Below are 19,103 nucleotides of genomic sequence, written 5' to 3'. Positions count from 1 at the left end.
TTACATTATAGTAGAAGCCATCATACTGGCAGCCACAGCTTTCCACGGGGACACATGTTGTCCCACTCCTGAGGAACCCCTCATCACAGAAACATCCCTCAGAGCAAACCTGTTCGCAGGTGGCATCAATGCTGCTGGCACAGGTGTGGCCACAGTCAGTACCACACAGCTCATAATGGCTGTTGGCTGGACAGTCCAGTCCTTAATAAGTGAGGAAAGAAATTGTTAAAGCTAAATGACTTCATACAGTTAACCAAGCTTGTATGTAGATGCAGAAGGTTAAGACACCTCTTTGATTGTCTCTTAGTGTGTATAATTGATCAACACCAAATTGACCAGTTGACTTACTGCAGGTGGTGTTCTGTCTCCAAGGGTAGATTCGAACATTAGCAGACTGACAGGCACTGACATACGCTTGAATGGCCCTGCACAGAAGATCTTGGCCCCCATTTCCAGACACACAAACATCAAACACACAGTCATTGAAATATGGAGCTGGGTCCACCTGCTCATGGCAGAAGCTGAAGGGGCCGCTGGCTGCTTTGATCACCTCACACTGAGCTCTAGCAGGTTGTTCGTTGGTACACCGCGGGCAGGAGGAACCACACCCATCACTGCAGGTGTAGTTGCCTGCAACCTTCCAAGCTGTCCCAAACACATCTGGAGTGGTGACTATTGTTCCAGATGGGGTGCGGAAGTCATCACTTCGATTCCCATTGAAGTTTCCACAAAGTCCACATGTCTGTCCTCTGTCATGAAGATAATGATTAGAGATGACTTCAATGCCAATTAATCAGGTAGAATCAGTCAACAAATTTTTTGTCAGAATTCAAAGTGATTGTAGTATAGGATGCAAAGAGTAAAATGTTGAGACTCAAATATAAAATATCAAAATATATTAATAAGCCAATAAAATAAATGATAATAATGGCCATAAAACAATCAAATTCAAGGCCACGCTAAAGACATAGGTTTATATTCACATATCTACACTTTCAGCTTCTCTCAGATCCTCAGACTCTTGCAGATACCTGTAATTTGATGGCACAGAGATGGACACTGTACTCCATCCATCATAGGTGACTCTGAGGCCAAAATCAGTAGTGATAAATGTTTGACGTCCACTTGCAAAGATAGACACATTTCCACTCAAGGCAACTGGTAAATTTGTAGTTATTCCATTTACCTACACAATTGGAAAAACAAGAAAATTCTATTCATATTGAATGATTCTATATTTTTGTGTCCGATACCAACATTGATATGTCAGAGTTTAAGGCTTCTAATTGCAATATATTGGCTGATAATATAGACACATTTTTGACAAGGATCGCTTAAGTCGCTCAATTTCCCTTAGTGGGACATTACTTTACTTACCGGTGCTGTCTAATAATCAAAATAAATAATGGCATCACTGTTTCTTAACTACTACATACGTGTTAAGCATTAGTCTACTGCAATTTTGTGTTACCTGCTGATATATTTGCAATAAGATATCAAAGCCCAGATTTTGGGTTTTTACAAAAAAGACATTTGTTCCTAAGATGAAAAATATCAGTACTGGTTCATAAATGGTTCAGCTCACCTCTACCATACCTCTGTCGTCCCTTGACACACGCACTCGGTATCCCAACACATTCACAAAAACTTCAGCCGTGATTGAGACTGTCAACCCAAACCACGGCTCATTCTTAGCTTCCACTGAAAAGTGGGGGAGTCCATTAGTGTGATTACAAAGGGTCGCCAGAACATAGCGGCAGGTTCCCTGGAAGTCATAAGCCTTTTGATCAAATGTGAGGTAGTGGGGGTCTCCAGAGGCAGAGCAGGTGCCATGGGGGTTTGGATGACATCCAAATTCACCCCCTACCACACGGCACGACTCCTGGGGACCACAGGAGCTGGGATTACAGTGGACTGTCCCTGTTGTGCCGTTGCAGGTACAGAAGCTCTGGCATTCTTCACCATTCCAAAACTCTTGGCCACCTTGCCGATAGCGTCCTTCATGATGGCATCCACAAGATGTTGGTGGTACACACTGGTTGCCATTGAGGACAAAACCATCATCACACTGGCACCCATCCTGGCACAGAGTGTTACAGGAGAAGGGAAAGGAAAGGCTGGGGCAGGTGGAGGGACAAGAGCTTCCACAGAGTTCATAATGGCTGTTTGCTGGGCAGGTGTGCTCTAAAGAAGAACATACAGGTTGATAAAGTAAGGTCATTACATAGCTTTATACCATATCCAAACTTCATCTAAAAGAAGGGAAAGTTCTTACCACAGCCAGTTATATTCCTCCAGTGTCCCAGGGCTACGCCCTTCTGTTGACACATTAGAGCATAATCACGTAGGACCTCACATAGTGCTGATGCTGGATCTCTAGAGACTCTAATGGTCTCCATGCATGCACTCACATGCTGCTGTGGGTCCACCATGGCCCAACACTGGGTAAACGGCCCATTCGGTGAGGCAATAATGCCACAGCCCTCACTAGAATTGGAATTTGTCCTAGAATTTTCATTTACACTTTCCACACAGTGTGCAGCGAGGGAGCCATCTCGCCAGCTGTCTCCAAAGACCTGAGAGCTGTTGACCAGGAGGCCATTGGGTGTGCGGAAGTCGTCATGTGAGTTACCATTGTAGTTTCCACAGAGTCCACCCAGTGAACCATTGTAGATACCGGGTGCAGTGATACGTACAAAGTGAGGCCAAACTGTCTGCACAGTCACACCAAAGGCGGTGTGAAGGATGATACTGTGAATGCTGCTGTGGTAGACTTGGATTCGGTTGGATGCTGAGCTGAATGGTAGTCTGATCCGCTGACCGTCAACCTAAAGACCATTTCAACAGCTAGTGTCAGATTTTCAGGGTGACAAGATTTTCAATATTCATATACAAAATGTCTAAATCATCATCAAAATCAAAGTCGCTTACCTGAACTGTGCTGTTTTCTGCCATCTCAATGGAGACTTGTGTTCCCTCTGCCTCAAACTTTAGCAACCTGGCAAAACCATTTTGGCCTCTAGGCACTTTCTCTGCTGTCACTGCAAAGTGGGGGTGATGAGACAATCCCATCACTTTGGCAAGAGTCAATCGACATGCCCCAGGATACTGGTATGTCAGTCCATCAAATGTATGATATGACCCCAGGCCCTTTATCCAGCATGTTTCATAGCTGTTAGGTCTGCATCCTCTTTCTCCCTCCTCCACCCTGCATGATTCCAGTGGACCACAACCATGTGAGTGACAGGTCATGGAGCCATAACTGCAGCTACAACGTCTCCCACAGTTCTCGTCTAGTATTACAGTTTGTCCAGAGCGGTAGTAACGACCTTCAAAGCTGCAGCCACACTCAGCATGAGGGACACAGACCCCAGCACTGAGGATGTAGCCTGAATTGCAGATGCAGCTCTCCTGGGCAGGGAGAGGGCAGTTTTGGGTGGAATTGGGATTGACACAGGTAGCTGGACATCCTGTGCCTTGGGACTCAAAGTGGCTGTTGGCTGGACAGGGGATTTCTAGGTGCAAGCAAACAACATTGATACTGACATAAAGGACAGTTTAAAATTATATTAATTATGAATGATAATTATATATTTATATATTTATATTGAAATAATGTTGAATGACTGACAGACATACCACAGAAGCCTGGACTCCTCCAGCTTGGCAGCTGGACACCATTTTGCTGACACTGACTTGCATAAACATTTAGGGCTTGGCACAGAATGGGCTGATAGCCTTGTCCGACACACAGATCATACACACAACTCTGTACAAATGTTTGCGGTGGAAGTCGTAGATGGCAAGCAGCAAAGGGTCCAGAACTGCTCTGGAGGATACCACAATGGTCCGTATTGCTGTATAAAGTTGTATCATGGTCAGTGCAGGCAGCACAGGCCAGACCTCCACACTGCTCGTCACATCCAGGCTCATCGTCCCCTGATACTTTCCAACTGTTGGCAAAAACTACATCAGAGCTCACAACCTCGCCTTGGGGTGTTTGAAAGTCGTCCCCAGGGTCGTGGTTGAAGTTTCCACACAGGCCACATGTTGCATTCTGGTAAGTGTTGGGCAAGCTGATTCTAACATAATGATTTGTGTCGTAAGAAACTACCAAGCCAAAGTCAGTACTGATGATCACAGAAAAACCTGACTCATAAACTTGGATGGTGCCATTTTGAAGGGAGAACGGAGTGGCTGCAAAGTTTCCATTAACCTATCAGAACAGAAACAGGCAAAGACATTGTTGTAAAAGTATTAACTACATAAAAATATAACAGGTATATACTGTATATAACTTATTGTGAATAAGTGAAGTTCTCGTTGCTAACCTTAGCCTCACTGCGTCGTCCTTTGACAAGCTCGATAGTTTCATTATAGACATACACTTTGACCAGTCTTGTCCAGGAAACGTGAGTGCTGCCCCGGTGCTCGTTCTTACCCTCTACACGATAGTAGGGCAGCCCACGACCACACTGTTCTGAGAGAACGTAGGTGCAGGTGCCCTGAAAGTGAAACACCGTGCCATCGAAGGTATAGTAATGTGGATCACCACTTATTGTGCAGGTGCGTCTCTGCACCGTCTGGCAGGTGAACTGAAAGGAAGTTGGCCGGCAGATTTGGGAAAAGGAGCAGCGTTGACTGACACACTGCAGACCTGCTGAGGTGCAGGTGCACTTCTCTGTACATGCACTGTCCCTCCAGAATGAGTCACCGAGCTGCACGGATTCACCTTTGAAGAAAATAAATAGAAAGGTTGTTTGAAAAGCCTTGACTTCAAAACATAAATACTGTTAGTATTTTAACCATTTGACTATTTAACAAACAGTAGACTGGTGACAAAAAATGAGTGGAAGAAAAATCCCCAGCTGTCTTGTAACAGGGATGTCCATGCTCATGCTTGATCTTGTTGAACAGATGCCCTCATCCTTTGACTTTTGATTACTGCTTTGACATACCAATACAAATAACAATACATTTCTACATTTTTTTAATTGTACTTTCTACTTAGATTATCTTTATATCAGGATATTTCTATGTAATAGCTTTTCAGTGCACAGTATGGTCGGCTATGTGCAACATATAAAACATTAATCAATAGCTCAACAATAAGGACAGACGTATCTTTTTCACTGATCACATATCCACATTATTGTAAGAAAAAAAGCATCTATAGTGATCAACCTTGGTTCTGCTCTTACCATTGTAAGTGCAGCCTCTTGATCCAGTGTCGGTGCGGAACGCCCAGCGACCGGGTACATTGACATTGCTGCTCAGGCGGAAAACTGAGTTAATGCCTGTTGCATTACTAGCGAAAGATCCCGGGATGGTGAAATGGTGAGCAGAACCGACTGTGTCATATCCAGCCTGGAAATACATGTCACATAGAAATATTATAATATATGTTTTTTGTCTTTGAACATTGGCATTACATCATTCCGTTTTGAATACAGCTTGGACACTTTAAAACACATTTTACAATTTGGTTCTTTGTAGGTTCTCACCTGTATATTGCGAGTTGTTGCAGCTATTATCCCATAGTTCATCAGCACAAATGAGTAGTGGCCACCAGAAATCAAGACTGCTTGGATGGTTGTTTGCTGAAAAAAATGTACTTGTGGTTAGTCAGATAGTAAATATAGCAACAGGCAGGCACACACATACAAATATATGAACTTCCCCAATTAGAACTAGCTGACTTACTGTGCCAGTGGTTGGAAAGTACGCCACCTGATACCATGTTGCAACAAAGACCCAGTTGGCATTAAAGTGCAGTCCTGGGAAGTAGGCATTAATGTCCCGTGTAGCTTGTTGAAGGACATTGCCGTTGGTGTATTGGTTGTAGATGACCTGACCATTTCCTCTGTTGTCCAGATCTGTCCAGAATGGGGCAATGATGTCTCTGGATCCATGCAGTGGAAACTGTTGAGGTGTGTAACGGTACCATGGACTAGCAAAGGTCAGGTGTCCGTTGTGGTTCATCTGGAAACACATAAACCAGTTCTCACTTAAAAAGAATAAGTAAATGACTACGACAGTCTGACAATTGCATAATCAAATATCAACATATTTATTGCCACAGTATTTTACAGAATGACCATGTTATGGATGTAACAATATTTTGACAAGTAACTCCAGTAATTCTTTAATATTTGTGACATTTAGTTAAAGTTGAAATTAAATATGAATTAAGCTGTTTCACAAAATATTCTTTGCTTCTCTAATTCATTTTATTTATCAATTAGTTTCATTTATTTATTATTTCATATTTAAAATAAAGTTCTTGTGTTGGAAGTGATTTGCTGACAAGTGGATGAAAATGTGATTCTTCCACAAAACATACCAGAAAAAACCTTCAAACATTACGGATGTTGCAGTCTGCTAAAACTATTTTTACATACATAAATCTGATTGTACGAGTGTCCAAAGTACACGAAAGGTCTCTGCAGGACAATCCGTGGAGAACTTCCATCGTCTGATCGAGAGCTTGTTGTTCCAGAAATTACGTAGAGGGGATCTAGAAAGAACAAAAGATGTTACATTTAAAAAAAGAAAAGAATAAAAGATACAATTAAAACTAGAATTACTGCCTCATGGTGCCTCCGCCAACCAGCCAAGTTGCAAAAAATATGGTCACAATCTCCCCTTCCTGAGTTACAGTATTGCATAATGGCCAGAAATGTTTTTGAAGAACATTATGATGTCACAGTGATGTTGAACTTTGACCATTTGGATATGATATTCCCATAAGGATTTATCACTTCATTTTATCCTTACAGACATTTGGGTTAACATGTGTCATAATTAGCATATGAATTTGAGAGCCACAGTGTGCCAGAGGTAATGAAATAACATCTGGGCATTACAGAGATATTGCGTTCACAAGGCCAAAACCATGTTTGGTGAGGTCACCATGACTTTGACCTTTGACCACAAAAATCTGATCAGTTCATCTTTGAGTCCCAGTGAATGCTTGTGCCAAACAATGTAGGTAAGCTAGTTCCAGGGTCTTGATATTGTGCATCCCGTCTCACTTTCATGTCTTACTGGGACACGTCATGGAGCTGAGACATTGTTAACAAAATTTGTTTCACCTCTGGTATGTCAAAATGTCTGCCACGAAAAAGGCCCATGTCAAAGAGCAATTAACACACCCTGAAGATCTAGTTTTGGCTGAATGTACTGTACAGTGTGTTGGTATGCCATGACAGCATGGTTGGATGTGGCAATAGGTACAACAGAGATCACTTCAGACACGTCCCAGGTGCAACGAGAGGGGGCAGTAAAACACTGTAGAATAAGCAGCCAACTCTTTGGCATACCACAAAGGAAACTACTACCTCTAGTGTCAAAGTGTGGTATCGCCACAAACACACACTTACCTTTTACTGTGCTACATCAATGTTAAATGCCATTTAACAGTCAGGGGAGGTAAATTGTGAACTATTATGACAGAATTCATGTTCTTTCCTGTGAAGTGTTACATATTTTAAATCTTGAAAATAAAGCTTCTGATTTTGACATATGGCCTGTGAAAAATATGAACAAACAAAAACTAAGAGGTGATCAAAGCGTCAACTTACCTGCAGTCTGAGGAGTCACCGTACCTGTGCAAGCAAGTTCATAAATATAATTGGACAAAAATCAGAAGTTTTTAACATCAATAAATAAAGGTCAGTTAGTGAATTTTTGGAAATGCTTCAACAGAAATAAAAAGGGAATTTCAATGGATTTGATTTAATTAAATACTTACCTAACATCCCCAGAAGCAGCAGAGGCAACATGATTTGACATCCCATTTTCCAAAACTCAAAATTCAAACCTGCTCATCAAAATGTGATGAAAAAAAAAGCAGACAGAGAGCGCATACCCCACTAAGGATGCCTGTAGTCCTGTAAATTGGTTTTCAATGGCAAAAGATTTAAATGCATGATGATCATGAGATCTATTACAGGTGCATAGTACAGATTATTAGCAATCATGTGCAACATTTTTATTCATGCAAGTACAATGAAGTACAACTTCCAAAAACAAATCACTTGTTGTTTGGCTCAAAGAATAATTTTTTAAGTCATATTTCAAATTAATATCCTGTTAACTGTCAAACAGGATTTTAAATATCACTTATGTTTCTGAAGTCATAATGGTTATAAAAATAAATACATTTAAATTCTGACAATGTCAGATGGTGGTATCTGTTAAATCAAAACATTGCTTTATTAGATTAAATTCATTGTCACTGCAGAGTGCAGCCGTTTATCAGACTGTTGCCTTCAATAGAATTAAAATGATCACTTAATAGTTATTACCAAAATTCAGACGCAAATAAGCTATTGCTATCATTATGAAACACAGCAGTTTGGAAATAATGTTTCACTTAATAATAAATTAATTAATTACCTGCTCATATGTGATGCTTTAGTTTTTTTATCCCTCATCCAAGCAAGACAGCAGAGCTGCAACAAGGCTTTATATAGTAATAGCTGGCACGGCCCCATAAACCTGTGGTTTGACCAGTTACAGGTGTATCGCATGGATTAAATCTAATTGCTTCCTCATAACAAGTGAACTAAACATTCCATTGTTCATAGAGAATAATTAAGGTTAACAGACTGTGCTGAGCAGAAACGAAACTGGGATATAATATGTCTACCAAAGTCTTGAGCGCTTGAAAAGTAGTTTTCCTATAAAACATAGTCAAAATAACAAAACAAAAATATGAACTTGATTTTTGCAATACTGCTCATTTCAGTCTTAACTTCTGAGAACATATAACCTGCTCTATGTTGTAAGTTATTGTTTTCAGTCCCTCATGTTGCGTGCGTTATCAAAACATCTCATAAAGGGCTGGTTTGCTTAGATTACAGAAGAACATATTCTCTCACTTATCTTTAGTGCGATCTAGAAAGTTTCAGTTTTATTTGCTCATGTTTGAGATATCCATCTCTAAGATTCCTCACTTCAAAATGATTTTTGAAAATTCAAAAAAAAAAAAAAATCAAAAAATGTATTTTAAAAAAATGTCCAGAAACAATGTCCCTACTGGTCTGAATAATCTGCAGATTGTGAACAGTTTTCATGAGGTGCATTTATTCAGGAGTTAACAGTTCCAGTCAACCTCGTTATTTTAATCATGAATCTGTGGGGAAGCAGATAATAAGAAGTGTTAAGAGGTACTGACTTGGAAGTTACTGACCAACAACAGACGTGAGAAGACCTCAGATCTATTTTATCTGTACAACATAGCATTATTGTAACATGACATATGCAATAGAATTAGTCTGTACTGACTGTTTGAGAGAGGGCCAAAGCCATCTGAGATGACAAAGCTACCTACTTATTTTTGTATGTGGTATATACAGTAGAATGTGTACGCCACTAAAACTATGGCAGAATAGGTGAAAATGAACTCTGAACTAAACAGTCACCATCAACCAACTCTGTTTCCCTGGTGTGAAAGAGGTTTAGGTGTTTACTTAGATCCTTATTAGCTTCTATATTGTGACAGTAGCATCTGCTGTTGCTGCTAAGTGTGAGATGCTAGGCTGTCATACACCTTAGACAAATACAGTTACATTCAATTTTGCTTGATAGCATGGGAAAATCAAAATAAATCAGCCAAGGTGTCAGAACAAAAATTTTGGACCTCCGTTATCCTTGGGAGCAATTTCCAAATGACTGAATGTACCATGTTCATCTGTACAAACACCAGTACGCAAGTGTGAACCTATGAACACCATGGGACCACACAGGTGTCATACCACTGGTGAAGGTGAAGGTGTTCTGTCTCCTAGAGATGAATTGAATTTCCAATCAAAGTGAAGATGCAGGTACAAAAATATGACATCCACAATAAAACGAGTCCTATATTGACATAACCTAAAAGGGTGCTCAACAAGGAAGAAGCCACTGCTCCAAAACCGCCATAAAAAAGCCGGACTACAATTTGCAGCTACATCTTAATGTCCTGTGGTCTGATGAAACTAATATTGAACTGTTCCATTCCAACTGTGAAGCACGGGGTTGGGGGCATCATGCTGCATCATGCTACAAACCAGATGGTATTATCAGGAAGGAAAACTATATGGATATGTTGAAAACGTACAAAAATGACAAATGGCAAAATATACAAGCACTATCTTGGATCAAATGGATTTGATGTGTACACCACCACACACCATGATATTTTCTCTCCATGCACAGTCAGTGTGTAGATATTCTTATTGATGTTTTCTTCCTCAGCTTGTGCAACTTGTATGATAAGTAATTCCCTACTTCCTTCTTAATAATGGAATGACACCAAATGAACCAGTTTCTCAACTGAAAGCTTGACTCATGAAAGTATTTTGCATGACTATGAAAACATTGTTACACAACATCCTCATCTAATACCTAAAACTAATTGTTCCATACACATGGTGCATGAACATGAAATAGTATAACATATTTGAGTACTACCATAATAAAATTTAAATGGGTGAGTTATACAAAAATTCAACCCCATACAGTTGTTATTAAGTGAAAGGAAAGTAGCTGAAGAGAAAAAAAAAACATTGTTTGTATCAGCCTGTAAACGCTTGCTCCTGCTGTTAACATGGGAGTCTATCTGCATTGACTCGCTTTTGGAGCCAGCCTCCAGTGGCCATTTGAGGTTTTTGGATTTATCTTGCAGCCCTGGAGGTTGCTGTTTGTTTCCAACAAGCGTTTGAGGCATGACACACAACCAGAAAAGAGTGGATTCCCTTCATTAGACTTATAGCAAGTCACTGCCCCAAGTGACAGAGCTCAAGAGATAGATAAACAAGAGATAGAAAAAAACAAGATTATATTGCATCGAAAAACTGCACCGTTGACTCTGAAACCTCACTGTAATCAGGAAAGAGAGGCATGTTTTTTGTCACAGTGAAATTGCAAAAATGGTTCATATTTAACCAGAAAACACTAGGAAGGTCAATCAAAATGTTTGTTTGTTGCTGATGTGATGCACAGCTTTGGGTCCATTTAGTAACAGCCATAAAATCGGTCTCTAACTTTATCCTGATTTGGGAGTGACATCCGATCATCTTTTGATCGTCTTCCTTACCGTAAATCAGGGCTTAGAAGCAGAGAAAAAAGCAAAACCTGCAATTAGACCTGAGCCATGAGCAAAAGTAGATTGAGGGAGGCGGAGGATTTTCCAGGTTCATGTTAATCCTAGAATCTAGGACCCAAAAAAACCCACTGCATGTGAATGAATTAAATTACCTCTACTGGAATCATGTTTCTTCTTTATCTTCAACTTCAATCAAACACAAAATTAATGTTTTAATGTGTGTGTTGATAAAGTGCTCCAAAGGTTTTCGTTTGTCTGTTTGTGTTGTTATTTGAAAATTTGTTTTACCTCAGTCACAAGAAATGATTCACATGCTTATTGTCTCAATTTGTCAGGAACTACAGCTGTAATTATAGTGCAACTTCCTGGTTACTACAAAAGAAAACGCTTGCAAACACTTACCTTTCTTTTGTTTAAGTAACAATTAAGTAACAATCAGAAATTTGGCAGCTGTAGGGATGTTATGTGACTGTTGGTTAGGTTCCATGTGAAAGTTTGTTTGCACTGGCATAAAAAGCATGCAAAGAATTTAGAAGATTGTGCGTCAGTGGCTGCCAGTGGTGTGGCACAAAAATCTGGGCCCTGTGCATATGCACCGTGAGTGTGCCACATTTCTCTATTAGTATACCTGTCACATAAAACAAAAGTGGAACTTCATCGTGCAATGACTTTTACAGATAGGCACACAGAGCCAAGACCCCACCCCCCAACTCAGTGTGCAATTCAGCTGTTTACTACACCAATGAGAAAAATACGGTCCAAACTGAAACATACCTTTTTGTGACAGCAGTAGTAGCAAATGATTTCTCTCTTAAATTCAGGGCCTTCCCTGTGCTGAAAGTCTCTCTCCTGCACCTTGATGCTCTCTGCCTGGACATGTTCACCTTTCTCCTTCCTGGTTGAAGAAGTATTCGGATTATTATTCTCACTTGACACTAAATATATCAAATGTGCAGTATGGAGGGAAAAAATATCTAAAAATTACTCCCACGGAAAATATACCATTTACCATTAACTGACAATGACACACTCCGGTGACAATGCAGAATACTGTATTATCCAGTGTTGTTTATCTTTCCCGGCTCAGAGTCTCGACCTTAGTTGGGAAGCAGAGACGCAGGAACTTCGGTCTTGAGGAGCTGTAGTTGTAGCACAAACAGCCTAAAGTGCACAAACATCGCACTGGACATTCAGAGCTATACTGCTAACTGCTAACGAACAAGCTAACAAACAAGCTAACTCTCTGCTGCAGTCGCCAGCATCGCCACTCTCTCCCTCTCTCTCTCTCACTCTCTCACCCTCTACAAACTCACAACATATGCACCGAGCTATTCCTGAACAATAATATTCTGTCTCAAACTTCTCAAACTCACTGTGGATCTTGCACAGAGATGGTAAATCAGTGTTTAAATCCATGGTTTACTTGCTACTGCTGCCTCATAACGCTTCATGCACAAGTTCAGTTTCCACACGTCTGCACATGCATATTAATGCAATATCAGTTTGTCAAGCACACTTTGACTATTGCTAGCCATCCGTCAAAGAAATTGAGAAATTTTGCTAAATTAAGGTAATTTAATTTAGAAACTTAAAGGCACAGCTTTTTCTTATATATTCAGAAAAGGAAGCCACAGTATCAAAGCTATTAGAACAGGCTTGGGTAACGCCCCTGCTCAAAAAGCACTGCCCAACTCGAGAACTATAGACATGTTTTTTTAGTTCCATTCTTACTGTCTTATCTTACAGTCTATTGAAAGGGCGTTTTTCAAACAGGTCTCAGAATTCCTCTCTGGGAACACCCTTCTTGATCCAAGTCACTTGGGTTTTAAGAGCATCCACTCGACTGAGTGCTGAAACGACTGTTGTCCTTGATAGAAACTCAGTCCTCAGGACTTCTTGCTGTCTGAATCCACTGCATCCTGGTAACTGTACTCTCCAATTTGGAAAACCACAGGCAATACACTTTCTTGGCTTGAATCCTATCTCTCCTGACGTTGCTTCAATGTGTCATGGCAAGTACAAACATCCTTATCCCATCCCCTCCCACAGGAGTGACCCAAGAATCAGTACTGGGTCGCTTCTCTTTGCAATATACACCAACTCCTTGGGTTCAGTTATCCATTCACATGGTTTCTCAAATCACTGCTACATAGACGACCCCCAACTTTACCTGTTGTTCCCACCCAATAACCAAGATCTGGTTTGTCTCTCAGGCATATCCACATAAATGAAGGAACACCACCTTCAACTAAACCTTTTTAAGACTGCACTCTTAGTCATCCCAACCAATCAGTCTCTCCATCACAATATAAATATCAAAACGCCTCTTCATCTCTCATCCCAACCAAGGTCACAAGTCATTGTTTGATGACCAGCTATCTTTCTCTGACCATATTGCATCTGTCTCCCAGTTGTGCCACTTTGCACAATACAACATAAGAAAAATAAGACCTTGTTAACTCAATACGACACCCAACTTTTGGCCATGGTTAGCTCTCGCCTCGACTACTGTAATGTCCTTCTGGTGGGCCTTCCGTCACGCACAGTGAACCCCTTACATACAGTCCAGAACAAATAGGCACATGTCACTCCACTGCTCATTGACCTCCACTGGCTACGCTTGCATAAAATTCAAGTCACTTTTGCTTGCTTACAGAGTCATTCAGGCATATGCTCTGTCTCTGCCGCTGCATTCCCATAGCCAGTGGAACACGTCTTGGGGTCATATGGAGGCTATAGTGGGAAGCGCACATGCATGAAGGAGCAACTTCAGAATATAGGAACATTGCTACATCTAAGCACACTAATTCACTTGATATGCAGCAGCAGACTAAGCCACTGCATCACGGCATCACAGTTTGATCCAATTACCCAGAATCTATAATTATCACTTATTTATACCATGGCCAAGTTTTCTGATTGGTTGGAAGAACAGTTTAATCGGACACCTATGATGGAAATTTCTGCTGTTCTAAATTAATGCACCAGTATTAAACTAAAGACAGCAGCAGCTGAGCCTCAACTAGAGACTAGCACAAGTCAGATCTAATTTGGCTGCACTATATAATCTGGCCACAAGATGGCAGTATTATACTGTCCTGTTTGCCTCTCAAACACAATGAAAGAAAAGCAAATTCTCCATTTAATCAGCGTTAAATAAATATTTTAATCACCCAGAAGATAATGTAAGATGATTTTGACTGACAAAAACAAAGGGACAACTACAGGCATGAGATACAGTGTGATAATGTTAGCAAATGATATATATGTGTGTGTGTGTGTGTGTGTGTGTGTGTGTGTGTGTGTGTGTGTGTGTGTGTGTGTGTGTGTGTGTGTGTGTGTGTGTGTGTGTGTGTGAGATTGGGCAGGTGGGTGCATGAGACAGAGGGGGTGACAGAGAGAGAGAGAGAGAGTGCAGACACAGCAATACTGAGTGTTAAAAATCTCCAGATCTGAGAAAGCCTCAGTGTGTGTGCGGTGAGTTGAGGCTGCAGCACACAGGTTTAACTGCGTGTTTGTCCCAGTGTTTAATGAGGATGCAGCCACTCAGCATGGACTTCCAAAACTTAACTCGGCCTGAATGAACTTAACATTAGAGTGGATGGATCTTCTGATAGGATTTTATGAAACATGGAGATGCTCGCCAGTCATTGCTTTGTATGGATACTTCTGAAAGGAACCATTTGTTTGGTAAGTAAAGAACTGAAGGCACTGAATTCTAATTAGATGCACATCACATTAAAAAATTAGTGTATTTACTCAAGAACTTTTGTTGTGAAATACTGCCATATTACTTGTTACTTTTGCAATTATTTTCAGATATATATTAAATAGAATATTTTTTCTTTTTCCTATGAGGTTCTAAAATGAGTAGTTAGTTTGCCATTTTAAGCTCATCAAATATGATGCATTTTTAGAATTTAATCTAAGAGTATGTGTGTAGTTAGATCGCCTACAAAATTCTTAAATGCCACAGCATAAATTATAAAAAACTATTATTCACGAGGAGCTTTTTTATTTTTGATTCTAAATGTTTTGGGGGGGTTTTTTTGCCATATTTCTAGAAATTCTTTGAGAATTTTCCATCTCGGTGTTTCTAATTTATTGTTTCATCTGTTTGCCAGTGGTTTACCACATAACATATACATATATGTTTTGGGAACTGGAATAATTGTAAACTGAACCCCCCGGGATTTAGCTTTTCTGCTCTATTTCTCTTGTTAATATACTTCCAATTGTACTCAATGCCTAACTTCTCTCATGGTTTTCTGTCTAGTTGGTTCTTGGGCAACAACATCAGGGTGACTTCACCTTTGACAAGAGGGCATCGTCTGAAGTCAACAAAGATCAAGAACCTTCTTCACAGAAGAACTGGGCACTTCAAACTAGGAGTCAAAACACCAAACTACCAATAAGTCCCTTCATCCCTCTTTCAAAGCAGGGACTTTGGGAAATACTTGGAGGGAATTCACAGTCACACTCCAACCCATCTTTAAAAATCAAGCTTCAGCCCATTATGAAAGTTCATGGAACGTCTAAATTCGCCAGGACATTCAGTTGGGGGGACTTTTACTCAAACATCAAGACAGTAAAATTGAATTTGCTGATAATGGGTAAGATCGTGGATCACGGGAACGGCTCTCTTGGAGTCTACTTCCGCCACAACTCCACCGGTGTAGGCAACGTCTCTGTCAGCCTTGTCCCACCAATGAAAGAGGTGGAATTCGACTTGGAGCGCCAAAGTGTCGTCAACCCCAAAGACTCAAAGACATTCAACTGCAGAGTGGACTATGAGAAAACTGAACGAAACAAGAAGGTGATTTTGTGTAACTACGATCCATCAAAGACGTGTGCTCAGGAGCAGACTCAGAGCCACGTCACCTGGATGTGCTCCAAACCTTTCCAGGTCATCTGCATCTACGTGTCTTTCTATAGCACAGACTACAGACTAGTTCAGAAAGTCTGTCCAGACTACAGCTACCAGAATCCAGGTGCCTACCTGCCCACAGGTTAAACAGGGGTCAAGCCAAAGACACTGGAGAATAATGTTTCAATAAATCCACAAAGATAAATCCAGTTTGAGAAGCTATGAACTAGTCTGACAGACTGTTTTGGACATTTTTGAAGTGTAGCATTTCTCTAAAAAATATTATTTTGAAGTCTTAAATTTGACCAAATACAGTAAAATATATGATTTTAGTGCAATATATTGCTTGTTGTAGACTACAAGAGTTTTTAAGGCAAAAGTTGTTAAAAAAAAAAAGTCAAACATTTTCTGGTTCTGTCTTGTCAAATGAAAAACTTTGCTGCTTTTCTTTGTTAACAAACCAAATATCTTTGGGTTTTTGAAACATGACATTTGAAAACATCACCTTGGACTCTGGGAAACTTTTTTGAAATTTCATACTCTACATAATTAATGAAAAACATAATCAAAAGACTAAAAATAATAAGCTAGTTGCAGCCCTAATCAAATGATGTGTTGATGATTTTTTTAAAGAACAGAAAGTTGTGAAAAAGCCTCAATCTTCAGATTATGTGTTTTGTCCAACCAATGACCCAGAACCCAAAGATATTTAGTTTACTATCACGAGACAAATAAAAGCTGCAAATACAAAGTTCAGCTTTTCTTCTTTTTACTGACTGAACAATTAATTGATTAAAAAAATAGTTGCCAGCTAGTTTTCTATGGACCAATCAAATAATCATCAATAATTATAATCAAGTAATCTTTTTAGCTCTTCACATAATTCCTTCCATAATGCTTTCATAAAATTAGACTATAGAACATTTTTTGGGTTTGTAAGGGCTAATATATTGATTCTCTAACATCTTAAATGTTAAATTTTGTCAGTCTTTGTTCATTCCTTGGTTCTTGTAAAACACTGTAATTACAAAAAGAGCTACCATGCATTTGTAACATTTATTTTGCATTTACCTTGTACACTTTGGTCATATACCATCCTCGTTCTCTCATGTATTTCCTAACACTGTATTTTCCCCAATAAAAAATAAATACCATGAAAAACAAAAAAAAGAACAGGTCCTCTAAAGTTCTCTAAACCAAGCGTCACAAACAAGCTTTCTATTTCATTTAAGAGCTTTTTCTTACTGCATTTGTTCTATTTGGTGCAATCAGTGTTTGGGGCAAAGCTTAAGGAGGATGTTGATTCAAAATCCTTTAGTTTGAAGTTTAGTCTTCAGGTAGGCTGTAAATAACAAAATGTACTGGTTTTAACAGGTTATTAATATTACAAGTTAACCCCATTAGGAAACCATTATTTCAGCTGGCTGAGAAAGTACATTGTTTATTTCACTTACTAATTAAAGTGATTGATAATGATACCCGTGTACTTATCAATTAGCTGTGTGATGACCTAGTCCTGCTGAACAGAAATGTGGATGTGGCTGTATTAACCAGGCTGCTGGTGTGTGTGTTTGAGAGGGTAGGGTTTGGGGTTAGAGTGGAACGTTTCAGGGGGCCTTGAGCTCAGCAGGCGGGCCATGTAACATGCTGGGAGTTTAAAAGATAAACGTTTCTGAGCTGCTGTCACTTGTAACGTGGACACTGTGACCTTTTCTCCTGAGTGAACAGATGTTTAATGAACTTAAGGAACTTTAATGAACAAACACTGCTAACTGGATTATGTAGGTGACAGACGTGATAACCTGACCACATGGCTGATGACACCCCCAATGAAGGCTCATGCACCTCAGTGATCACGGTCATTCACGTACTACCTCTGCACCACAGCTGTGTTCAGAAACCGCTGGGTTGTTTGGATACAAAAACTATAGACAAAAAGCTCCTGTTAACGGCTACAGCTGAACTACCATCAGCCAAAGGTCTGATTCGCTGCACAGGCCGCTTCTATTGAATCAGCACCATTCTTTGTACCAATATAACAGTACTTAAATGTAAATGCAATTAGTTGCATTTCACTACTGTATGTCCGTTGCCTTCCACTTGAAGGCGTAGGCAAGTGTAATGTAAGACAATAAATAATATAAACAATACAAATACAAATAATAATACAATCAACAGTACTGTACCTGTAGCTTTTTAGATGGTACCTGCGTGTCAACAATTTCATATCACCCAAGGTACTGCATGTCGACATTAGTGATGTAAGTATTCAGACTGTTTAGTTAAGTATGAGCACCAATAGTACAATTACAAAAAAACTATTATTACAAGTGCATTGAAAATGTCACTTCAGTATAAATACACAAGTACAGTAGTACAAAATTACTCTTTATGCAGAAAAGTGGCACCTTTGACTGCTAATCTATTACATATTTTATTTTTGGATTATTATTACTGGTGCATTAGTGTACATGTAGCATGTTGCTGTTGTAGTTGGTCGAGATGGAGCTAATATGAACTACTTTATATTCTGTTACGTGGTTTTATCCATATCAAGGTGTCGTATTTTATAAGGTGATCACTTATCACACAGTAAGTAGAAAATAGAGCTGTCAAATAAATGTAGTGGAGTACAAAAGTATTTCCCTCAGAAACCGTGTTGTAATACCCCAGATTTGTACCTATATCACACTACCTAAACGTGAGGTAATTACTTGCATTTCACTACTGTATGTCTGTTGCCTTCAGTCCAGTTTTCATACTTTGAAAAAAATTTTTTTATCATCCACTTAAGAACAATTTCACCAAAACCAAAGAAAGAATCTCAACAAACTTATCTAATGAGGCCCAGTGTCCTATGAAAATGTGCAACTCTTTTTCATGAAAGCAGAAGTTGAAGGAAGCAGGAGAACCTCTTCAAGGTTAATACCAAGGACACCACTGGCGGCAGCTTGTGTTCTCATTTCAGAGGTAACCATCGGTTTCTGTAAGACATAATTAATTTAAAAGGGTACTTTGAAAACACTTACCACTTGGGGAAACAGAGGCTCAACTTGGGAAACGTGATAAGAGGAGTCCTTGAGGATTCTGAAAAAGCCATCAGAACAACATTAAGTGTTTTTAAATGACCTTCTGGGTTTTTCA

The 19,103-nt window shown here is 39.7% G+C and overlaps 2 protein-coding genes across 2 annotated transcripts in view; one reads left to right on the top strand and one right to left on the bottom strand.

Annotated features, from left to right (window-relative positions):
- LOC130162814 (IgGFc-binding protein) overlaps positions 1-8,435 on the bottom strand; it is a 31,498-nt gene extending 23,063 nt beyond the window's left edge. Inside the window, exons 1-15 of the mRNA XM_056366652.1 lie at positions 8,401-8,435; positions 7,754-7,892; positions 7,584-7,607; positions 6,402-6,517; positions 5,704-5,982; positions 5,505-5,600; positions 5,202-5,367; positions 4,332-4,732; positions 3,640-4,216; positions 2,932-3,515; positions 2,276-2,828; positions 1,586-2,184; positions 1,032-1,186; positions 349-749; positions 5-201 (exon numbers count right to left, since the gene is read on the bottom strand). Of these exons, the coding sequence (XP_056222627.1) occupies positions 5-201; positions 349-749; positions 1,032-1,186; positions 1,586-2,184; positions 2,276-2,828; positions 2,932-3,515; positions 3,640-4,216; positions 4,332-4,732; positions 5,202-5,367; positions 5,505-5,600; positions 5,704-5,982; positions 6,402-6,517; positions 7,584-7,607; positions 7,754-7,799 (4,194 nt within the window). The 5' untranslated portion in view covers positions 7,800-7,892; positions 8,401-8,435. The remainder of the gene's footprint in view (positions 1-4; positions 202-348; positions 750-1,031; positions 1,187-1,585; positions 2,185-2,275; positions 2,829-2,931; positions 3,516-3,639; positions 4,217-4,331; positions 4,733-5,201; positions 5,368-5,504; positions 5,601-5,703; positions 5,983-6,401; positions 6,518-7,583; positions 7,608-7,753; positions 7,893-8,400) is intronic.
- A 6,287-nt stretch (positions 8,436-14,722) lies between these two features.
- LOC130162813 (neurexophilin-1-like) lies at positions 14,723-16,106 on the top strand. Its single transcript, XM_056366651.1, has 2 exons — positions 14,723-14,782; positions 15,369-16,106. The coding sequence occupies exons 1-2, from the start codon at positions 14,723-14,725 to the stop codon at positions 16,104-16,106; spliced, it is 798 nt and encodes a 265-aa protein (XP_056222626.1).
- Positions 16,107-19,103: the final 2,997 nt, after the last annotated feature.

Source organism: Seriola aureovittata, chromosome 21 (assembly GCF_021018895.1).
Source record: "Seriola aureovittata isolate HTS-2021-v1 ecotype China chromosome 21, ASM2101889v1, whole genome shotgun sequence".
NCBI lineage: Eukaryota > Metazoa > Chordata > Actinopteri > Carangiformes > Carangidae > Seriola > Seriola aureovittata.
This window is presented reverse-complemented; position numbering and strand designations above follow the sequence as displayed.